General features: G+C 45.9%; 1 protein-coding gene across 13 annotated transcripts in view; it reads right to left on the minus strand.

Moving 5' to 3' along the window:
* Positions 1-21,764, minus strand: part of DUS2 (dihydrouridine synthase 2) — a 1,383,726-nt gene that overhangs the window by 976,793 nt on the left and 385,169 nt on the right. For all 13 annotated transcript variants that reach the window (XM_073605117.1, XM_073605118.1, XM_073605124.1 and 10 more), the window contains one exon: positions 18,087-18,130. In XM_073605117.1, the coding sequence (XP_073461218.1) occupies positions 18,087-18,130 (44 nt within the window). The remainder of the gene's footprint in view (positions 1-18,086; positions 18,131-21,764) is intronic.

Genomic DNA, 21,764 nt, shown 5'->3' on the forward strand with positions numbered 1-21,764 from the left:
CCCTGCATTTGACGATATGTTAGGAAATGTATCAGTAATTGGACTGCAAATCATATGCTTTTTTAATAGAATAGTATCATCATGGGGGGTATAAGTAGCTAGTTTTGCCTAGGGCGCAAAATAGTCTAGCACCGGCCGTGCCTGTACTGTAAGATAAAGATAGTTTAATACATTGCAGCTTACCAACTTTCAAATGCGGTCGCTGCATTAGATTTCTTTTTTACCTTTATTTTCACCAGCAATCCGGACACTAAGCCAATTTTTTTTCAACTTCCTAACAGACCAAGCTGTCCAGAAAAGGTGGCAGGTAGAGGGTTGAGACAAACCATTTAACACTGAGAGGGGTACATACAATGGTTGGCTTTTATTATTATTATTGGTACTTATATAGCGCTGTCAATTTACGCATCGCTTTACATATACATTGTACATTCACATCGGTCCCTACCCTCAAGGCGCTTACAATCTAAGGTCCCTAACTCACATTCATATACTAGGGCCAATTTAGACAGAAGCCAATTAACCTATCAGCATGTCTTTGGAGTTATTACCGTATTTAAAATCTTTATCCCATAAAGAAAAAACTAAATATTGCCGCGACTGCCTAAAAAGTGTTAGCTAGAGTCCATCTACAGTGCCTTCAAAAGTATTCACCCACCTTGGCTTTTTACCTATTTTGTTACATTACAGCCTTTAGTTTAATGTTTTTTTAATCTGAATTATATGTGATGGATCAGAACACAATAGTCTAAGTTGGTGAAGTAAAATTAGAGAAATATACTATTAATAATAAACTATTTTTCAGAAATAAAAAAACTGATAATTGGCATGTGCGTATGTATTCACCCTCTTTGTTATGAAGCCCATAAAAAGCTCTGGTGCAACCAATTACCTTCAGATGTCACATAATTAGTGAAATGATGTCCTCCTGTGTGAAATCTAAGTGTCACATGATCTGTCATTACATGTACACACCTTTTTGAAAGGCCCCAGAGACTGCAATGCCTAAGCAAGAGGCACCACTAACCAAACACTGCCATGATGACCAAGGAACTCAACAAACAAGTAAGGGACAATGTTGTTGAGAAGTACAAGTCAGTCTTAGGTTATAAAAAAATATTCAAATCTTTGATGATCCCTAGGAGCACCATCAAATCTATAACAACCAAATGGAAAGAACATGGCACAACAGCAAACCTGCCAAGAGACGGCCGCACACCAAATCACGGACTGGGCAAGGAGGGCATTAAACAGAGAGGCAGCTCAGAGACCTAAGGTAACCCTGGAGGAGCTGCAGAGTTCCACAGCAGAGACTGGAGTATCTGTACATAGGACGACAATAAGCCGTACGCTCCATACAGTTGGGCTTTATGGCAGAGTGGCCAGAAGAAAGCCATTACTTTCAGCAAAAAACAAAATGGCAAGTTTGTGAAAAGGCATTTGGGAGACTCCCAAAATGTATGGAGGAAGGTGATCTGGTCTGATAAAACTAAAATTGAACTTTTTGGCCATCAAAGAAAATGTCTGGCACAAACCCAACACATCACATCACCCAAAGAACACCATCCCCACAGTGAAACATGGTGGTGGCAGCATCATGCCGTGGGGATGTTTTTCAGCAGTCAAGACTGGGAAACTGGTCTGAGTTGAGGGAAAGATGGATGGTGTTAAATACAGGGATATTTTTGAGCAAAAATAGGATTTTTATAACAGCTTACCTGTAAAATCCTATTCGTTGAAGTACATCACGGGACACAGAGCCATAGTAATTACTATGTGGGTTATAGGCCACCTTCAGGTGATGGACACTAAGACAGGAAGTCCACTCCCTATATAACCCCTCCCACTACGCGGAGTACCTCAGTTTTTGTAGCAAAGCAATACATGTGTATACCAGAAAGTGGGGAAGGACCTCTGTGTCCTGTGATTTACTTCAAAGAAAAGGATTTTACAGGTAAGCTGTTATAAAAATCCTATTATCTTAATCATACATCACGGGACACAGAGCCATAGTAATTACTATGTGGGATGTCCCAGAGCAATGCCAACTGAGGGGAGGGAGACACAACAGAATTAGGGCAACATGAGACTAGAGGACTTATACTGCTGCCTGCAGCACACTACGCCCAAAGGCGATATCCTCATGCCTTTTTACATTCAACTGATAAAATCTGGTAAATGTATGGACTGAAGACCAAGTTGAGGCCTTGCAGATTTGAACCATGGAAGCTTGGTGATGTACTCCCACGAAGCACTAACAGTCCTAGTGGAGTGCGCTTTGGTTTGAGGGTGGAATACTCCTCGTTAAACCAAAAGCCTGAACAGTTACTTGCTGAATCCATTTAGAAATAGTAGACTTTGATGCTGTCTGTCCTTTTTCTAGGACCTTCAGCCAACACAACAAAACATCCATTTTTCGAATCTGAGCAGTCGCCTTCAAGTAGATCTTGAGTGCTCTCACCACATCAAGAGAATGTAGTAATTTCCCTTCTGTAGAACAGGGTTCCGGGAAAAATGAAGGTAGAACAATATCCTGGTTTGGATAAAAACTAGACACTACCTTCGGTAGAAAGTTAGGATGAGGACGCAATACTACCTTATCCTTGTGAAAAATCAAATATGGCTCTTTTACAAGAAAGAGCAACCAACTCTGATACCCTTGTTGCAGAAGATATGGCTACCAGAAAATTAGTTTCCTTGACAAATTTGCTGTATCGGCTCAAAAAGGCTGTTTTAGCAATGCCCACAGAACTCAATTCAAGTCCCAAGGGTTCAGGGGTGACTTAACCGGAGGATTAAGCTGCGTTACCCCCTGAATAAGCTACGAACCAAAGAATACGAAGCAAGTGGTTGTTAAAATAATACCGATAAGGCCGAAACCTGGCCTTTGATAGTACGCAAGGCCAGCTTAATTTCTAACTCCATCTACAGAAGTCAATTCTACCTATGACATACTTCCTGGGGTGCCAACCCCTGGATTCACACCAGGAGACATATGCTTTCCAGACTCTATAATCTATGATTCTGGAAGCCAGCTTCTCTGCATTAACCAAGGTGAATACCACTGGATCTGACAGCCTACGCTTCTTCAGAATGTGGGTCTCAATAGCCAAACCGTTACATTTAGCGTTTGTAAGGTAAGATGGAATACCGGACTTTGCGAGAGAAGGTCTGGACGTGGTGGTAGGGTCCACGAGTCCCCTACTGCCATCTTTATGATCTCTGCATACCAAGATCTTCTGGGCCATGCCAGGGCCACAAGAATCACAGATTTTCCTTCCTGCTTGATCCTGCAAAGCAGTCATGGAAGCAGCAGAATAGGAGGAAATGCATAAAATCAGTGAGAACTGATTCCCCGGGAATACTAAGGCATCTGTTCCGCATGCTAGCGGATCCCTTGTTCTTTACACAAAGTTGTCGATTCTCTTGTTGAACCTGGACGCAAACAGATCTACGTCTGGGATCCCCCATTTTCGGCGCATTGCCAGGAAGATATCAGGGTGAAGGGAACATTCTCCGGGAAACAACTGCTGGCGATTCAAGTAGTCCGCCTACCAATTTTCTATTCCAGGAATGAAGACTGCCAATAGGCAAGGTACATTGTTTTCTGCCCAAGTTAGGATATGATTCACCTCTCTCTGAGCCGCACGACTTCTCGTGCCCCCCTTGGTGATCGATATAGGCCACTGCTGTGGCAATGTCGAATTGGATCCTGACAGGAAAATTCCATAACCTGAACATCCAGGCCCTCAGGGCCAAGCACGGTGCCTGGATCTCTAAAATGTTGATGGGCAAGGTCACTGTTACCGTATTTCAGGTAACTGGTAGAAAAGTTTTTCCTTCTGCAGATTCTTGGTTATCAACCACCAACTGAGGCTTCGGCGCACCCTAGAGATAGATACATTGGGAAATCTAGAGCTTGGATTTTCTTGTTCTAAGCCGATAGGATACTGTTTTGCAGCAGACTCAAATGAAACTGAGCATAAGGAACGGCCTTGAATGAAGCCACCAGCTTTCTCAACAACCTCATGCAAAGTCGAATATAAGGATTCTATAAAGGAACTGAATCAGTTCCTTTATGGTCCTGATCTTTACTTGGGGCAAGAATACCCTTTTCTGGGCTGTATCAATAATCAGACCCAGGTATTCTAATCTCCTTGATAGTTTTTTTTAAGGAGGATTTCTCTAGGTTGAGAATCCAACCTAGGTATTCCAGGTAGTTGACTGTGGATCATACTTTGGTCTAAGCGGGCTACCGACTGGTCTACCAAGAGCAGATTGTCTAGTTAAGCTATAATTGTTATAGCTTAGACCCTTAATCCAGCTACAGGAGGGGCCAGGACCTTCGTAAATACTGGAGGTGCAGTAGCTAGATCGAAAGTCAGAGAAACAAACTGAAAATGAAGATTTTCCACCTCAAAACGTAGATATTTCTGGTGAGCTGGAAATATAGGTACATGGAGGTATGCATCCCTGATGTCTATTGACGCCAGAAGTTCTCCACCTTGTAGGCCGGGGACCACTGATCGGATTGACTCTATGCGAAAAGATCGGATATTCAGGAACTGGCTTAGATCTTTGAGATCTAGAATGGGTCTGACATACCCATTTGGTTTTGGTACTGTGAAAAGGTTTAAATAGACTCACAAATGCCTGCTCCTGCATGAGTACCACTAAGATCAATTTTTTTGAGACAAAGGATGGTCCCATGCACAAATGCAGAGGTACTACCAGAAGAAATCGCATTCACTGCTTGAGCAAATAGTCCAGTAACTGTCGCTTCTATTAACGCTCAGCCTGATGCTTCAGTAAATGTGCCAAAGGAATGCCCGTGTCATCACTTACATGCCCCTTTTTAGTTTTTGTTGTCTCTCCGACAGCTGCAGTCAGCAAAGAATGGGCCTCCGATTGAAAGGGAACGGCGTGTGCGTGAGGGGAGGGCGGCGAGGAGGAGGGCTGTGACAAACCGCCATACAGAGGCGGTGGAGAACGGAGCTGCATCTGCCGATCGTTCTGGCTTCTCCCTCTATTAAGAGAGAGCGGGAGAGCTTTTGTCTGGGTGGCGGGTGTTTTTAGAAAAAAATCCCCCTCCCCAACATCTTACCGGAGTCCTGTGACTGCTAGCCGGAAGAAGCTGCAGCTTCTGCTGACACAGCATGATCTGAGAAAGCATGACAAGGTATGTGCTCTATACAGCCCCCAGTGGTGACTTTTAGGCATGACAACATTTACTTTTTAAAGGAGACAATTCATAAGAAACTTTAAAATTCCTTAGAAATCTCCGCTTACCTTTCCCGCCGCAGGCAATTCTGTGGTAAAAGCAACAGACCCAATCTTCACCCCTCACAATGGGCTCCGTTTAAAAAACCTTCAGGAACTGGGGCCCCTTTTTATCGGGGGATCCGCACTCCTGGACCCGTAATAGCACCCGGCCAGAAAAAACTTATGGCTGAAAAAACCAAAAGCACTGGATCCCGGGGTCCAGCTCTCTAGAAAGAGAAGCGTTACGGGCTAAACCTCTTTTCTTCTGCCACGAGGCCCAGGTACCATTCAATTCGGCCTAAAAAGACACTTTGAATAGATCCAGCAGCATAGCTAGCCCCAGCAAGGATTGCTCCAGTGGAGCTCAGCACAGCACATCTTTACTCGTGACCAACACCTTAGACACTGGCTGAAAAAAACTGAGGTACTCCCAGTAGTGGGTTAAGATTGGACTTCCTGTCTTAGGGTGTGCCAGTGTCCATCACCTGAAGGTGGCTTATAACCCACATAGCAATTATTATGGCTCTGTGTCCCGTGATGTACGATTAAGAAACCTGTATCACTCTGTGTGTGATTTGAAGCTAGGACAGAGGTCCACCTTCCAGCAGGACAATGACCCCAAACACACTGCTAAAGCAACACTTGAGTGGTTTAAGGGGAAACATGTAAATGTGTTGGAATGGCCTAGTCAAAGCCCAGACCTCAATCCAATAGAAAATCTGTGGTCGGACTTAAAGATTGCTGTTCACAAGTGCAAACCATCCAGCTTGGAGGAGCTGGAGCAGTTTTGCAAGGAGGAATGGGCAAAAATCCCAGTGGTAAGATGTGGCAAGCTTATCCAAAGCGACTTGGAGCTGTGATAGCTGCAAAAGGTGGCTCTACAAAGTATTGACTTTAGGGGCGTGAATAGTTATGCACATTGACTTTTTCTGTTATTTTGTCCTATTTGTTGTTTGCTTCACAATAAAAGAAAAAAAAAATCTTCAAAGTTGTGGGCATGTTCTGTAAATTAAATGATGCAAATCCTCAAACAATCCAGGTTAATTCCAGGTTGTGAGGCAACAAAACACGAAAAATCCCAAGGGGGTAAATACTTTTGCAAGGCACTGTAAATTTGTCAGTGCATCTACCCTCTTCACAGGCTGACAACGTTGCTGTCCAAGAGTGGTTCAATTGCTCCTCCACAGAACAGAGCCACCCTAAGTCAGGAAGTGTGTTACTGGCCAGCTCAATCACCAGATTAAAAAAAAAAGGAAACTGAAGCAGGCATCCTTGAACATTAACCCTTTGCCGCCAGGCGGGGGGGGGGGGGGTGACACTCAATCTGATGGCTGCAGTCACCGGGATTGCGTGTGAAACTGACAGGCAGACTTCTGCCCGTCAAGTGAGAGCATTCGGGCGGTTCCCGCCACGCACCTCGCCATGCTTACTGGGCTCTGCATGCCCATCGGCGGGCCCGATATCTCCATGGCAGGTAGAGGGGAATGAGAAGAGCGGACATAAGTCTGCTCTCCTCCCCTTCTTCTTGTGACCTGGACAGCGACATCTCTAATGGCACTTCCGGGTCAAGCTCTCTGTGTCCCGGACTCGCTTTGCCGGAAAATAATGTTTTGCAATGCGATCTGCATTGCAAAACATTCAGTGGAGCATAGGGGAGACATGCAGGGTCTTTTAGAACCTGCACATCTCAACAAAGAGTACCTGTCACCTAAAAATCATCACATAGGGGACAAACAGTCCCCTATGTGATGAAAAAAAAAAGTTAAGTAAAATAAAAAGTTACACCCAAGCACATTAAATCCCCCCCATAAAAAAAATTGAGGCCCTCTCACCCCCACATATACACACACACAAACGTAAATGCATGCGCCAGGGGGCCTACGCATGAAACCGTTGATTGCAATACATGTTACATATCGCCACCCACGCCAGAGTGAGAGCAATAATTCTAACACCAGACCTCCTCCGTAACACTAAACTATACTTATAGGGGGCTTTTGAAGCGTTACTTATAGAAAATATAGGGTGCTGAAGTTTGACGCCATTTCACGGCCACACAAAAATTTAAGGTTTGGCATGTTGGGTATCTTCTTACTCGGCGCAACCTCGTCTTTCATATTTTACCAAAAATTTGGGCAATTTATTGCGTTTGTTTGCCCTACAAATTCACGTAGTGTGTTTTTTACTGAAATTTTGCGTTTCCTAGAACTTTGCGATAATATCGTGTGACATAAAAAATTGCAACTACCTCTATTTTATTCTCTAGGCTATCTGCTTTCAGAAAATATATAATATTTGTGGGTTTTGTGTAATCTTCAGACCTAAAATGATTTTTTAAACATGTGCAAAAAACGGCTCTGGCAGCGAAAGGGTTAAAGGATTGTTAGCTTAAATATATTAAATTCTTGTTTAAGGGTTTAAAAGAAGGGGGGTCTGCCACAGGTAAAGTCATAGCGTTTTTAAGGAGGACATTGAGGGGTCTGCCATAGCAGAGGAAAAGTATTCCTTAAGAAAACCCTCTGCCAACAAATATAAAGCAGAAAATCATTTAAGGACTGGAAAGGACTTGTCCAGGTTTTTCCAAATGTCACCAAAGAATTAAAGGAGAAGTATAGCTAAAGCTCATTTGGCTGTACTTCTCCTGTGGATCAGAGGAGTGCCATTCGTTCTGCACCCCTGTGACCCATTTTCAGCAGCCGAAGTCCACTAACATCACAGCTCGGGAAAAATCGTGACCATATGCTCAGGATTCACCCAAGAGAATGGACTGGTACCCGGCTCAGCCTCTCAGCGAGCCGCTTAGAGCCTGAGCTGGCCGCTCCCGTCCGCTCCATAGCCCAGCACTCCAGTTAGCGAGGGGGAGGCAGAGCAGAGAGATGGTGACTGACAGTCACCAGCTCTATGCTCAGGGAGCTGTAACAACGATCAGTGGTGTCTGATCTCTTGGTTCTCGGTGTTAGAGCCGATGGGGGTCAGATGCGGTCTGATGCTGCATCTACCTAGGTAAGTATGAATCTACAAAAAAAGTTAAAACCCATATTTCTCTTAATAAAAAAAAAAAGGGTTGTGAGGAATCCAGGCTAGATAATGAAATAGTCGTAGTCACAAGTACATTTTTTTTACATTCTTAAGATGGCTACACACTAAACAATTTGAATAAAACTTTAATTTAGATTTACCAAAACCATATAATGAGAGGTCAAACCTAAACACAAATTGAATGCAATCAGGCAGGACCTTGCACTACATAGTTGAAGATAAATCTAAAGGAAATTGAATAAAAATTGTATAATGTATCAAAGAGTGGCAAGAAGAAAGCCATTGTCGAAAGAAAGCCATACAAAGTCCTGTTTGCAGATTGCAAGAAGCCATGTAGGGGACACAACAAACACATGGAAGAAGGTGCTCTGGTCAGATGAGACCAGAATGGAACTTTCTGGCCTAAAAGCAAAACGCTACATGTGGCAGAAAACTAACACTGCACATCACCCTGAACACACCATCCCCCACCCTGAACACACCATCCCCACCGTTAAACATGGTGGTGGCAGCATCATGTTGTGGGGATGCTCTGCTTCAGCAGGGACAGGGAAGCTGGTCAGAGTTGATGGAGCCAAATACAGGGCAATCTTAGAAGAAAACCTGATAGAGTCTGCAAAAGACTTGAGAATGGTGTGGATGTTCACCTTCCAGTAGGATAACAACCCTAAACATACAGGCAGAGCTACAATGGAATGGTGTAGATCAAAGCATATTCATGTGTTAGAATGGCCCAGTCAAAGTCCAGACCTATAATCTGTGGCAAGACTTGAAAATTGCTGTTCACAGATGCTCTCCATCCAATCTGACAGAGCTTGAGATATTTTACAAAGAAGAATGGGCAAAAATGTCACTCTCTAGATGTGCAAAGCTGGTAGAGACATGCAGCTGTAATTGCAGCGAAAGGTGGTTCTACAAAGTATTGAGTCAGGGGGGCTGAATACAAATGCACGCCACATTTTTCACATAATTATTTGTAAAAAAAATTTGAAAACCATTAATCATTTTCTTTCCACTTATCAATTATGTGCTGTGACCGGAGTCACATTGGGTGGGGGAGCTTGTGGAACCCAGCTTACCTTGGAGAGCACTGGAAACTCCTTGCCCAGCTCCCCCCGCCCCTCCTATGTGTAAATCACCCTGTGTCCATTAGGGGCATAGGGTGATCGAGAACCCCAGTCTGATCTATGCTAGTCGGACTCGCTGTACTGCCAGGTAAAAAAAGGGGCAATGAGGGACCATAGCGGCCCCCCCGATAGCAAACAGAGGGAGAAGCTACAACGTAATGAGATCAATTGCAAAGAACTTTATTGGAAAATTGCATAAGAGTTAAAAATTGGAGATCCCACATATGTGGTACAAGACCAAACAGGTGGGGTCGGGGCGTGGCCTAATGCAGCATGTGAGCGGACGTCTTTCTTAGCAGTCTTTCTTAGCAGCTGTGATCCCTCTGCACAATCTCTTCACCTGCCACACAAACTCGGCTGAAATCTCTCCTGTATGCTTGGGGAAGACTCTGCAACATTCCTGGGGGATTCTGGTGGATGGGAAAACGAAAGAAACAGCCCCCGGCTAGGATGAGTATTACCACATGCTCCGGTCAAGATGGCCGTCGCTCCACCATCCCACACTCGTCCCTGGCATCCACGCCGGATCTTTTTGATGAGGAGCCTGATCCCTTACTACCACCTTCTCCCGGGACCTCGGCACCCCCGGCGCTATCGGTCATCCCTCCCCACATCGATGATGGCCTAGAGGACGGTCCGGAACCGGAACCTACCCTGCTGGATGTTCTTAAACTAATTAAGGTAAACCATTCAGATAGTATGGGGAAAGTGGAGGAACTTAAACTGGACATAACAATTATGCACCAGGACATGCATAAAATGAGGGACCGGGTCTCTGAGACTGAGCGCCATGTTATCGACTTGGAAGATGCTGTCGGCCCGGTCCAAGCTACCCAAAAAACGCATGGCACTAAAATCCTTTACCTGGAGGACAAGGTAGACGATTTGGAGAACCGTCTGCGCAGAAATAACCTGCGTCTGGTGGGCCTTCCTGAGCGGGTTGAGGGTTCCAACCCGGTCTCTTTCCTGGAAAGATGGTTTACCCAGGAATTCGGTAAAGACTGCCTATCCCCCTGTTTTTTTCTGGAGCGTGCACATAAGAGTGCCTGGCAGGCCACTTCCTGCAGGCAACCCTGGTAATCCGCACCATGGTAATCCGTCTTCTCAATTACCGTGACAGGGACTCTATTCTGTGTGCTGCCCACATAAAGGGGAGCCTAAAGATCAACAACGCATCTGTGTCTCTGTTTCCTGATTACTCTCCGGCGGTCCACGCCTCAAGAGCCAAGTACCAACACGTTAAGCTGAAGTTGAGGGAGAAGACAATCCAATACTCTATGCTGTTTCCTGCCACATTGAGAGTTGTGCACTAAGGCCAGGTGCACTTTTTCCAAACCCCAGCAAATGCTCTTTCTTGGTTTGAGTCTCTGCATCAGCCGGGTCGAATGTCTGACCGGACCCGGGACACCTGAGCTGTCTAATCTCCTGTAAATAAGTTTATTTTTTCTTTCTTCCCGGCCGGAGGGCCTTTACCTGTGTCAGGTGATTCAAGTTACCTGTTTTCACAAGAGGACATGATCTCAATATGGTATCTATGCTGCTACTTATATGCATATTTGGTTGACCCCTGACTTTCTTTAAGTTTTGGTCACTGATTTGCCTGTATTGGCCATGTTTCTAGTATTTACTAGCAGTTCAGGGTCTAAGCCTGCTCCTGGTTTTTGGGGTAAGGCAGGGGTTAAATATATGCTACTGCCAGTTCTCATTGTGTCTTTGATAAACATGTGTATGTTGTGTGCATGGATGATTGTGGTGTGTAAGTGTGTGTCTGTTTTTTGTCCTGCATTCTCCTCCCTCTGGGATTGCAGCCGTGACAACACCTTTGATTTGTTGACTTTCACTAATTTAATATGTCTTTGGTCAAGTGTGTCTCCTGGAATGTCCAGGGTCTAAATTCAAAATTGAAAAGGGCTTCCATGTTTGACTTCCTCAAGACACATAAGCCTCATATACTGTGCCTGCAGGAGACACACCTTATGGGGTCAAAAGTGCTTGCCTTAAAGAAACACTGGGTTATGCATGGATATCATTCCACATTTTCTAATTATGCCAGGGGGGTGTCCATCCTCATAAGGAAGGGCCTCCCCTTCTCATGTGACAGAGTGATTTTAGACCCTAACGGGCGGTACATTTTTCTTCAATGTAAAATACACGCCACCCCATTACTTTTGGTGGTTGTGTATGCTCCCCCCCGTCACGGCTGCACTCTTTACTGATCTATGTACAAGGTTATCTGATTTGCCCACATTAGCCACCCTTATTGTGGGGGATTTTAACTCTGTAATAGACCCTATCTTGGATAGACTGAAACCCATCCAGTACGAATCTAGGCTGTTTTGTCAGTGGTGTACCTCCTTTGGATACATTGACCTATGGCGACAACAAAACCCTTTGGCCAGGGAATACTCTTGTCAGTCCCGGTCTTACCATACTCTTTCCAGGCTGGACTATGCCCTCAGGACTTCTGACCTGACCTCATATATCCAGACAGTGTATTACATATCTCAGACGATTTCTGACCACTCCGCCCTGTGTGTGGAATTACTGCTTGGCCACAGACCCTCCTTTCGGTTGTGGAGGCTCAGTCCCCTTTGGATATCCACTACCGAATTTGAGGAGCCGGTCCGGCGTGACATGTCCCTATATTGGGGGGACAACGCCGGATCGGCTTCTTTTGGCCCCACACGGGATGCCTTCAAGGCGTCTGTACGGGGCTCATAAATCTCTAACATTGCTAAACATAGGAGGTCCTCCAGAGCTGCTCTTCCTTCCTTGGAGTCCTCTCTGGAGGCCGCTAGGGCCCAATACTCTGCACTCCCCACCCCGGACTCTCATGGAGTACTGGTGGGGTGCACAAAGCCCTGGATCTCCATAGGGTGGACGCAACGCGGACTCAGCAGTTATACTTGTCTGCCAGGCTACATGAGTATAGTGGGAAAAATAGTAAAATGTTAGCTTTTCTCTCTCGCACTGAATATACAGATAGGACTATACCACAGATTCAATTGCCGGATGGCACTGTTACCTCGGATCCATTGATCATAAATCAGACGTTTAAGTCCTTCTACCAAAACTTATACGCAGACCCCCCTTCCCCGGACGAAGTGGAAACATTTTTGACTCCCTTCAGTTTTATGTATTGGAGGACTCCCACGTCTCCATCCTAGACACTCCTGACAATTGATGAGATTACTGACGCTATTTGCCCTCTACCCCCCAATAAAACTCCTGGGTTGGACATTTGCCAGCAGAATAGTACAAAACATATGCTGATGAATTGGCGCAGAAATGACTGCCCCTTTTCAATCGGGCAATGGAGGAGGGCGAACTTCCTCCCTCCATGACAGAAGCTCTTATTGTAGTGCTACCCAAGCCTGACAAAGACAAACTATTGTGTGGGTCATATCGTCCGATCTCGTTACTAAATAGTGATGTTAAAATACTAGAGAAGGTTTTAGCTCTAAGATTACAAAAGGTTATTCTCCATCTTGTCCACAGGGACCAGACAGGGTTCATGCCTGGGAAGAGTACATATGACAACATTTGTCGCCTTTATTTACATATTCACAGGGCTGCCACTGACAAGAGGAGCGGACTGGTGCTATCACTAGATGTGATGATAGCATTTGATACTGTAAGCTGGTCATTTCTTTGGGAAATCATGCATTGTATGGGTTTTAGTGTCCAATTTATTGCGTGGGTCAGGTTGCTTTATACCAACCCCAAGGCAAGGATAAGTACCAATAAAGATGTGTCGGACACGTTTAATTTGCAGAGGGGTACCAGGCAGGGCTGCCCACTTTCGCCACTTCTGTTCGCACTAGCCATTGAACCACTTCCTCTGGCAGTGTGGCAGATGGTGACAGTGGGAGGCATCTGCTATGACGAGCTGTCGGAGAGGATCTCTCTATATGCGGATGATGCTTTGATCTATTTGGAAGGCTCAGAGCAGTCCTTTATCTCTTTGATGGAGGTTGTGGAGGAGTTTGGGAGGGCCTCGGGACTAAGGGTTGGCTGGGAAAAGTCTGTTGCATTCCCTATAGGCCCCGAAAGGGATTATGCTTATCTAGCCAGATCTAAGTTGACCATATGTCATACATACCTAGGAATATATATTAACAATAACCTATAAAATTTCCAGACCCTCAATATTACCCCGATTATATCACAGATGGAGGCCAGGTTACGCTCCTGGGCCTCATTACCACTAAATTTAATTGGACGCGTAAATATTTTTAAAATGATATTCTCACCCAAATTTCTTTACGTTTTTCGGGCTTCCCCAATCTTTTTATTTAAAAAACTTTTTACTAAAATTAATTCACTTGTGTCCTCCTTTCTTTGGCAGGGTTCGAGCCCGAGAATTGCAAGGGCCTCACTTCAGGCTGCAAAGCTGGATGGTGGGTTAGCCTGCCCTAATTTACGTCACTATTTTATAGCATCACAGCTTGCTTATGTTTATGACTGGTTTCTTGAGGCCTCCTCTTCCTGCTCCACCGCTCTGTTGACTGCCATTAATGGCCCGAGGACCTCACTTATTGATACACTACATAGGTCCGTGCCCAAACACTGCTCTAGGGGTTCACCGACTGAAGTGGGTTGGCTAGCCTGGCATGAGGGTAAAAAAGTAATCACAAAACCAGGAGGGGTGTCCCCCAAGGCTCCTTTATGGCATAATCCTAATTTCCTAGAGCTCATGGGCCACCCAGACTCTCAGTGGTGGACAGGACTTGGTTTCACCCATATCTCTCAGATTTACTTGAATGATGCATTTATCTCATTTGAAGACCTGAAGGCTAGGTGTGGTGTAACAAACAAATTTTATTTCAGGTACCTCTTATTACGCCATGCCGTCAGGGCACAGTTTTCTGGTCTGTCCCTGGAGCCCACTGAATCACCTCTGGTGGCACTAATGTCTTATCCGGACATTAGAAAACTGGTCACGACTGTTTATTCTCGCCTGCAGGCTGCGGGGGTCAAATCCTTTCAGATTGCTCAGCGGAAATGGGAAAAAGAAATGCCTGGGTTGTCAGAGGAGGGATGGGAGGAGGCCTCAGAAGTGTGCTTCCTTGACCTTATTGGATCTAATGACCAATATGTACAATTTAAATTCATACATCAGTTACATTATACTCCTGCCAGGTTGGCCCATATGGGATATGAATCCGCTGCTTCCTGCATTCGATGTGGCTTCTCTGAAGCTCGTTACATGCATATGCTTTGGTCCTGCCCTGTCCTGCCCGCCTTTTGGAGGGACCTATATTCTTTTTTTGAAAACACACTACAATTACAGGTGCCCTGCACCCCGGAGGTTGGACTATTGGGTGTGTTGAATGACTGTATACACAGGACTCATACTCGTATTCTTGTCCGTATAATATTGTTTTATGCTAGAAAGTTAATTTTGATGCAATGGAAGACTGCAACTGCTTCAGATGTTCAAATATTGTACCGTATGTTGAATAAAGTTATACCAATTTTTAAATTGGTCTACAAGCGCAGGTCCTGCCCAAAAAAATTCACAAAGATTTGGCAGCCCTGGCTTGATATAGCGGATTCCTTTTGGAAGGACACTCCGCTCTCTCAACCATAACCGAAGATGGCCTCCCCTGGACAATTTTTTGGTGTCTATGACAGGCCATTGCCTCAGGTTGGCTGGCCTTTTGGTTACTACAACTGAAGGGGCAAGGAGGATGAGGCTGGACTAGGTTTGTTTCTTTGTGTGAAAGTGTTGATGTGTGTGTGTGTGCGTGGCGTGAATGTTGTGTGAACTGCAGTAACTCCACTGTTTATTGCACTAAAATCTATGGCAGTTGGGCTCTACGTAGCCCACAGTTATTAACCTTTTATACCTATTGGCAAAAGTTTATTCCTCTGTTGGGGAATCTTGAAGTAAGATATACAACTGTATCAGTTGGCGCGATTGGGCTATTGTAATTTCTACTCTATTTTGTAAAAGAGATTTTTTTATGGATACCTCTGTAATGTATAAACCTGTACACTATTTTCTAGCAAAATAAATAAAAAACAATTTATAAAAAAACAAAAAAAAAAAAAAACAGGTGGGGTCCGTTCCTCTGCAATATCTACTGACAATATAGAACAAAAATGACCACAGACTGTAAAACAGACAACGTTGAATAATTAAAAATAGATGCTAGTAGAGCAACCCTCCCCTAGGTCCCCGAGCTAAAGCTGCTAAATATGCTAGCAAGCCTGATACTGAATGACATGTCCACCTTGGTTTGCAAAACTGTGAAATATCCCAAATCGTAACTAGAGATATATGTGCCCTGACCAGGGCTTGATTAGTCTCATGTATGTATTTGAATGTACACGAATGGGATTTCATGCTGCTGCTTGTCTAGGACAGTGGATATGTCACAATGATAGTTCTACCAGTACAGACATGAAGCCGGTATACTTTCATGCAGTGTGTGATTGAGCATAATGATCTCCTGGATGATTAGATATGTGGTATGCCTGATCCAATGAAGTTCACTGAATGCTGGAGACAGATGAATACTGGTAATTTTGATACCGTTGCTGTATTTTGTAAAGCACTAAATCAGCCAAAAGTCTATATGGAATGGGTTAGTTTGAAGGCATGCACCAGAAGATTGAACCAATCCATGTAGGGTTTCTTACCCATCCTTGGGCTGTACGGATCGGCCAACAGTCTCCTTCCATGAATCAAGCATGTGTGGATCCGGTATAGCGAGACAAACTCTCGTCGAGACAGGTCTCTTGCTTCCGGCAGAGAAGTCAGATGTTCACGCTAAGGGGCACGGGATCCGGGTATACAACCAGTAGAGGGCACTAGCTCAAGGATCCACGTCAGCGCTTCTGTCATAGAATGTCCATGTAAAATATCACCGTGCTGGTAACGGTGTGGGCTTGCTCAGGAACAAGAGAGGGGGGTGCCCCCAGCGTCTATGGCATCACTTGTCGACGCGTTTCGTGCTACAAGATGAGCACTTCATCTGGACACTGTGCTTTAACGATCGGTATTGTTAAATAGGGCTATCCACCCAATCAAAATTTCAGCCACACATTGAGTTAATTACCGCCATCTTGTGGGGACAACATAAAACTACCCTTCAAACAATCTAGAAATACAGGTATAAAGACCCAATGAATTGTTGATGAGGTACATGCAAGGCAGAATAATTACAATTTATGTAAAATAATAAGAGATATCAAGCAAACAATTCAATGAGCGGATCAACAGTGCAACAAATATACTGATGTGCCTCCACCAAAGTACAGCTCATCCAATTCGCTGTACAGCCACACTGGAATATTGTATATATGTATATATTGTATGTTTTCCCATGCTGTTGTGGACTGTTTACTGGGATTGTTTGGGGTGTGGTTGTGTCCCATTGTTCTGTTGTGTCTGTCTGCCTTAGGAGAAATGTATTATGGGATGGATGTTTTGTATTTGTGTTCCTGGCATGTGGACTGGGGGCAGGGTAGAGTGGGGAGGGGAGAATTCCTCCAACAACTCTCCCTGCTGATTGGACAGTTTACCCCACCCTGAATTAAAGGGAGAGGGGAGTTGTTCCGAGTGTATATCTGTGTTTGAATAAACAGTTTGATGTTTTTCACCCTACATTCAGTTACGGCTAATGACTGGGTAAGCCAAGGGGTCTTGGATAGTGCTGGTTCTGGACAAAGGAAGCATTTACGGCGGACATAGTCCTGTTGAGTACGGGGGGCCGTCACATGTGCCACTTTGTGCTGGTCTATCACATGAAATCCAAATAAAATACATTTACATTTTTGGCTGTAACATGACAAAATGTGGATAATTTCAAGGGGTATGAATACTTTTTCAAGGCACTGTAGATGCGTCTAAATTTGTAAAGACATGTATGTATACATAACTTGTTTTTATAGCAATTTATATTTCCCATGTTTAGACTTATCTTACATGCATAGAAACACGTATACATGCATTTATATGTGTAAGCACGTAAAGTGCTACGGATCTACGGAAAGCAGCTCATGTTTACGCACCTGTGTGAATGGCTCCATTGAAAACAACGCAGCTACGTTCAAACCCCTAATCAAAAAACACTAGCATATGCGTTTTTTGCCCAAACAGCCTGTACCAACTAAGTTATAGAAGCCTCTGCCACAGCTCTGGCAAGGAAATCGACTAATATCCACATGCAGTAGAGCCCAATACAAAGTATGTTGAGGGGTTTCCTGCAGGGGATGACACTTTAGAATGGTCTCAGTAAAGTTCTTCTATGTAGCATGACTAGTAAAGTCTGTGATCGATGGTTAACTGGAAAAACTAACCAAGATTACAAAGTTCTGATGTGAATCAAGAGTTTGTGGAATTAAAGAAAATTCCACAAACTCGTGATTCAAGAAGCTGAGAATGAAAGTTGATCTTTCTAAATATACAACGCTAAACTGGGTTATAATTCGTGAGGAAGAGGTTAGAAGCCCCTATGGCAGGCCTACAGTTTTTTCGTGCGCCTAGTGTTCATTCTATTTGTCCCCTTCAATGGACAACAGAGAAAATTAAAAGATTAATAATTACAGGTAATTTTCAGGTTATGTTGTTTAGAAACTGATACTACATGAAAAACTAATATACATTTAAGAATCATAATTTAAACAGTTTTAACAATTTAAACTTACACAAGTTTTGCCACAGCCAACGCTCTCTTTGCATCTGCCGTTCCCTGTATAAACATAAAAATAGATTTCTGTTGTACTCACTGTAAAAACCTTGATTTCAATATTCATTAAGGCACACAGCAAACAATATTTAACACACATAGGTTATACATCTGCCTAGATGATTTGAACACTAAGGGGAGTATTTACATAAAAATTGCATAGTAATGTACATATGTCCTGTATGAATGGAGCAAAAGAGGAGTTCCACCCACTTTTACAAGGTGGTCTTAACCCCTCGTTTCTGGAGATATATATATTTCTTCTTTCTAACCTTTTTAGAAGTACATAGTGTACTTCCCTCCGAGCCCAGCCGCGGCGCAGTATGTTATGTCCTCTTCTGCAGCGAGTCCTCCTTCTCCCCCGTTGCTTTCTGGGACCTGCGTGTGTCCCAGAAGATGACAGGTTCCCTTAGTTACAATGGCGGCGCCTGCACCCAATCCTATGGATGGATCGGCCTCGGTGGGCCGACATTGCAGGCTCCCTGGACAGGTAAGCGGATGTAAACCCAATTTTTTTTTATGTCATAATGTAGAGCATAAGATTTCCTATCATTTGAGCCCAGTCTTAACACAGAGTTAATCCAGCTCTGAGCAATCCTCTTTTATTGTTCAGTGAGATAAATCTTGACAAACAGAGAAAAACTTTGTCAAATCCTCCCCCTTGCTGTGAGTGACAGGTGATTTACATATCTAGTGCACTAACCTAAGACATGCATTGTTTTTAATTCCCACCCCCACTCCTTTCTTCAGCAGCTCTGCAAGGATTGGCTGTTCCACACCTCAGCATGATTTAGCATGCTGAGAGTCATGTGGTTATTTCCTGTCTTTTCACTGGATGTTAGAGATCATAGCAGAAGTTCAGTGTAAGAAATATACACAGGAGAAAATGCATATTGACAAGGGGAGTGTAGAGGTGGGCGGGGAGTCTATTGACATCACGACTCCACCCACCGAGCTCCAGACAACAGACCCACCCACAGAATCTGCAGTTTTGCGGCTCTCAACAGACAGAGGGGAGACATTTCACAGGTAAAGATACATGCAGGAGCCTTATATATCCTTATAGATAACCCCTATTGGCAGTAGTTTAGAAAGGATGACATTGGGTTTACATCCACTTTAATACCATATAGTGGCCAGAAGTAGTTTTTTTTTCAGTATAAATTAATGAGAAACTTTTGACCAGCACAGAAAATAGAATAATAACATAAGCAATAACAATAAGCTTTTTGCTTTACTTGCAAAGAACACATGCATAAGCACTTTCACTGGGCGAAATGCTGTGCAAATTTGTCTTATAAATATAGCCCTAGGTTTTACAAAAATAAATACATAAAAAAATAAAAAGGGACTAGCTCCTATTGGCCAAAAGAGAGAGGGAGAGAGAGAGAGGGGGAAGTGGAGAGAGAGGGAGGGGGAGAGGGAGGGACAGGGGGAGAGAGGGAGAGAGGAGAGGGAGGGAGAGAGAGAGGGAGGAGGGAGGGGAGAGAGAGAGGGAGGAGGGAGGGGAGAGAGAGAGGGAGGAGGGAGGGGAGAGAGAGAGGGAGGAGGGAGGGAGAGAGAGAGGGAGGAGGGAGGGGAGAGAGAGAGGGAGGAGGGAGGGGAGAGAGAGAGGGAGGAGGGAGGGGAGAGAGAGAGAGAGGGAGGAGGGAGGGAGAGGGAGAGAGAAAGGGGGAGAGAGGAGGGGAGGGGAGAGAGAAAGGGGGGAGAGAGAGGGGGAGGGAGAGAGAGGGAGGAAGAGAGTGGGGGGAGGAAGAGAAAGGGGGGAGGAAGAGAAAGGGGGGAGGAAGAGAAAGGGGGGAGGAAGAGAGAGGGGGGAGGAAGAGAGAGGGGGGAGGAAGAGAGAGGGGGGAAGAGAGGAAGAGAGGAAAGCGAGAGTAGGGAGGGGTGAGAGAGGGGAAGAGATAAAGGGGAGGGAGGGAGAGGGAGGGAGAGGGAGGAATAGAGGGGGGAGAGGGAGAGGGAGGAGAGGGAGGAATAGAGGGGGAGGGGAGAGAGGGGGAGGGTGAGAGGGGGGAGAAGGAGAGAGGGGGGAGAAGGAGAGAGGGGGTGAGGGAGGGAGAGAGAGGGATAGAGAGGGAGGAGGGAGAGAGAGGGGGGGAAGGAGGGAGAGAGGGAAGGAGGGAGGGGGAGCAAGGAGGGGAGAGAGGGAGAGAGGGGGAGAGAGGGAGAGAGGGGGGAGAGAGAGAGAGGGGGGGAGAGAGAGAGAGGGGGGAGAGAGAGGGGGAGAAGGGCGAGAGAGGGGGAGAAGGGCGAGAGAGGGGGAGGAGGGAGAGAGAGAGGGGTGAAGGGCGAGAGAGGGGAAGGAGGGAGAGAGAGGAAGAGGATTGAGAGAGAGGGAGGAAGATAGGGGAGGAGAGAGAGAGGGAGGAAGATAGGGGGAGTGAGTGAGAGGGGAGGGAGAGGGGAGGGGGATGGAGGAGAGGGGGATGGAGGGAGAGGGGGATGGAGGGGAGGAGAGAGAGAGAGAGAGAGAGAGAGAGAGAGAGAGAGAGAGAGAGAGAGAGAGGGGGGGTGGGGGAGGAAGAGAGGGAGAGAGGGAGAGGGGAAGGGGGAGGGGAAGAGAGAGAGGGAGAGAGAGAGGGATGGAGAAGAAGAGAGAGAGGGAGAGAGATGGAGAAGGAGAGAGAGGAAGAGTGAGAGAGAAGGAGAGAGAGGGAGAGAGATGGAGAAGGAGAGAGAGGAAGAGTGAGAGGAGAAGGAGAGGGAGAGAGATGGAGAAGGAGAGAGAGGGAGAGAGATGGAGAAGGGAGAGAGAGGGGGAGAGAGAAGGAGAGAGAGAGGGAGAGAGAGGGGAGAGGGAGGGAGAGAGAGGGGAGAGGGAGGGAGAGAGAGGGGAGAGGGAGGGAGAGGGTGGAGAGAGAGGGGGAAGAGAGGGAGAGGAGGGAGGAGGGAGAGAGAGAGGAAGCAAGAGAGAGGGGGAGGAGAGAGATGAGGGGAGAGAGGGAGAGAGAGAGGGAGAGAGATGGAGGAGAGAGAGGGAGAGAGATGGAGGAGAGGGAGAGGGGGGGAGAGATGGAGGAGAGAGAGGGAGAGAGATGGAGGAAGAGAGAGAGAGGGGGAGAGGGAATGGGGGGAGGAAGAGAGGTAGGAAGAGAGGGGGGAGGAAGATAGGGGAAGGAGAGAGTGAGAGGGAAGGAGAGAGGAGAAGGGAGGAAGAGGGAGGGAGGGAAGAGGGAAAGAGGGAGGAGGGTAGAGGGAAAGAGGGAAGAGGGAGGGAGGGAGGGAAAGAGGGAAGAGGGAAAGAGGGAGGGAGGGAAAGAGGAGGGAGGAAAGAGGAAAGAGGGAGGGAGGGAAAGAGAGAGGGAGGGAGGGAGGGAAGAGGAGAGGGAGGGAGGGAAAGAGAGAGGGAGGAGGGAAAGAGAGAGGGAGGGAGGAGGGGAGGGAGGGAAGGAGGGAAGGAGGGAGGGAAGGAGGAGAGGAAGGAGGGAAGCGAGGGAAGGAGGGAGGGAGGGAGGGAAAGAGGGAGGGAGGGAAAGATCGGGGGAGAGAAAGCGGGAGGGGAGGAGGGGAAGAGAGAGAGGAGGGAGAGAAGGCCTGAGGGGAGAGGAAGGGGGAAGGGAGAGAGGGGAAGGGAGGAGGGAGAGAGGGGAAGGGGGGGAGGAGAGAGAGAAGGGGGGAGGGAGAGAGAGGGAAA

This window comes from Aquarana catesbeiana, linkage group LG11 (assembly GCF_042186555.1).
Source record: "Aquarana catesbeiana isolate 2022-GZ linkage group LG11, ASM4218655v1, whole genome shotgun sequence".
Taxonomy (NCBI): domain Eukaryota; kingdom Metazoa; phylum Chordata; class Amphibia; order Anura; family Ranidae; genus Aquarana; species Aquarana catesbeiana.